At 39.7% G+C, this 2,686-nt stretch overlaps 1 protein-coding gene across 1 annotated transcript in view; it reads left to right on the forward strand.

The window, feature by feature from the left end:
- The window catches only part of SDE2 (SDE2 telomere maintenance homolog (S. pombe)), a 13,124-nt gene extending 10,864 nt beyond the window's left edge, over positions 1-2,260 (forward strand). Inside the window, exons 3-6 of the mRNA XM_012644345.1 lie at positions 217-328; positions 659-828; positions 1,622-1,742; positions 2,257-2,260. Of these exons, the coding sequence (XP_012499799.1) occupies positions 217-328; positions 659-828; positions 1,622-1,742; positions 2,257-2,260 (407 nt within the window). The remainder of the gene's footprint in view (positions 1-216; positions 329-658; positions 829-1,621; positions 1,743-2,256) is intronic.
- Positions 2,261-2,686: the final 426 nt, after the last annotated feature.

Raw genomic sequence — 2,686 nt, forward strand, 5'->3', positions numbered from 1 at the left:
AGGATCGCTTGAGCCCAGGAGTTTGAGGTTGCTGTGAGCTAGGATGACGCCATGGCACTCTAGCCCAGGCAAAAGAGTGAGACTCTGTCTCAAAAAAAATAAAATAAAATAAAGTAGAGGTCATTGTTAATCTTGCGATATAGACTATTCACAAATTCAGCTTTCGTTTATCCTTAAACACATTTTAACCTGCTTTCTCCAAATATATCTGCTCAGGTTTTGGGTCTATGCTCCGAGCACTTGGTGCTCAGATTGAGAAGACAACCAATAGAGAAGCTTGCCGGGATCTCAGTGGAAGGAGACTACGAGACGTCAATCATGAAAAAGCGTAAGACACCCACCTTTTTTTTGTTTCTTCGAGATATACTTTCCTATCAATAGTGATTATGCAAATACCATGGGTATTGGAAATGTAAACTTGAAATATTTATGTTCTAATTTATTGTTACCAGATTTAACCTGTTCCATAATTTAATAATTATCTTTGGGATTTAGTTAAGACCATTACTGTATGCTAGTAGTAAGCATGGCTCACCTTTCTGAGAATATCACAATATGAACAAGAGTGTGTTAATTTGTCAGGGGGCATTTTACATATAAAAGCATATGTATATAAAATATATCCATTCAGTTTTATCTCTTCCTCTCTCATACCCAGAATGGCTGAATGGGTAAAACAACAAGCAGAGCGAGAGGCTGAAAAGGAGCAAAAACGGCTGGAGCGACTGCAGCGGAAGCTTGCAGAGCCCAAGCACTGTTTCACCAGCCCCGACTACCAGCAGCAGTGCCACGAGATGGCTGAGCGCCTGGAGGATTCTGTCCTCAAAGGTGAGAGTGAGGATTCCTTAGTGTAGGCAGCAGGCAGCCCTAAAGCCAGCTGTTCCAGACTGCTCCACATTACACACAAAGAGCAGTTCTTAATCTTTTTGGGGGTTATAGACGTCCAGGAATCTAATGGAAGCCTTGGAACCTCTCCCCTCAAAGATGAACACAGTATATTTCTTAAAAAGAACACACACCCACACGACATTTGGCATACTTAACTCCTGAATTGCATGGGACTGTGGGCTCCAGGTAAGGACAGTGTTTGTGTTTTTGTTTAGGAATAAGCTAAGTCTTCAGGAGATGTCTAGACTTCAAGTATTTGCTGCCAGTTTTAGGTCATTTTTTAAAAAATGGTTTTTAATGAGAATGATTCTCATTAACTATTATTAAGTATTATTAAGTATTATGCTAGGCCTATTATGAATACAATTGAATAAAAAGGGATCTTTTTCCATCTAAAAGGTTATGACATAACAGGAAAAAGACAAATGTATAAAAATAACTCACATGAGGATAAATAATTAAGTTTTGGGAGGGTTAGGTATAAACCTGTCAGCCTCAAAGTTACAAATTGGGCAATGGTGCTTTAAAAATCTGGTCCCGGAACCAGCGTTTTATTATTTTAAATCTGTGTAAATTTGAGATTAATTTCACTTCAACCATAGAAAATTTTGGTATCTTAAGAATTTGAAATCTAGAGCTTTAGATTGCAGCTCTTTTTGCAATCGGTATTACTTATAATTGCTTTCACCCCAGTCCTTCTAGTAGAAACTGAGTAGTTCACGTTTCTGGTTAGGGATGCAGGCTGCTTCCAGCAAGATGGTGTCAGCAGAAGTTAGTGAGCATCGGAAACGGCAGCGGCCTCCCACATCAGAAACAGACCAAGGAGCCAGTGCAGGGAAAAGGAAGTGCTTATGGTAAGTGTCTTTCATTTTTATTCCAAATTGATCGTTGAGGACTGACATGATGTATTTCCTTCTTGTCTATCTGGCATAAACATATTTTTATGTAATGTTTGATGGGAGCTCAGAAAATTTCCAGACTGCTTCAGTCTTCAGGTTTCAATGATTGTCACATTGTACATATTAGTAATGGTTTCTGCTGTGAATGCCATTTTGTTTTTGGACGTATCAGATATTAAACTGATAAGAACAGATACTACACTTGATCTTAGCCAAAAGGCCGAGAAGCAATGTGTGAATGCCATTAATAGAATCTAGAGGATACTATTTTTCTTTATGGTGAACATCACATAAAATAGCTTTATATTTGAATTACTTTTTTGGTGTTAAAGGAATTAACTTTCAAAAATTCCAGGCAGAAGTCAAGCTACACCGTCCAGGTTGTTCTGTTTTCTCTGGTTTTTCTTAGTCGTCATTGAGGTCTTTCGTCACTTTGCCAGACCTCTCTTCACCACTTTCGTGCTTGTAGGTAAAAAGCACAAAAGCGCTTTTTCTTACCCATTCTTCTGATAGTTCTGTCGCCCCTCCTAGTTCGTCGTCTGGTTGCCAGCTCAGTTCCCTTGGGCCAAGTTCTAGAAAATGATAAGTGCAAATGATCTTGCTTCCTTGTTGGCCTCCCCTTTAGGGACAGAAAGATAATTATTAACCAAAGATCATGTAACACTGTGAGTTCAGCATAGAATTCTGTGTTCTTTCTGAAATGGGAATTAAATGTTCCTGAGAGAAAAGGTAGTGGTACTACCTTTTTTTTTTTTTTGAGACAGAGTCTCACTCTGTTGCCCTGGCTAGAGTGAGTACCATGGCGTTTGCCTAGCTCACAGCAACCTCAAACTCCTGGGCTCAAGGGATCCTTCTGCCTCAGCGTCCCGAGTAGCTGGGACTACAGGCATGCACCACCA

Source organism: Propithecus coquereli, unplaced genomic scaffold (assembly GCF_000956105.1).
Source record: "Propithecus coquereli isolate 6110/MARCELLA unplaced genomic scaffold, Pcoq_1.0 Scaffold210, whole genome shotgun sequence".
Taxonomy (NCBI): Eukaryota; Metazoa; Chordata; class Mammalia; order Primates; family Indriidae; genus Propithecus; species Propithecus coquereli.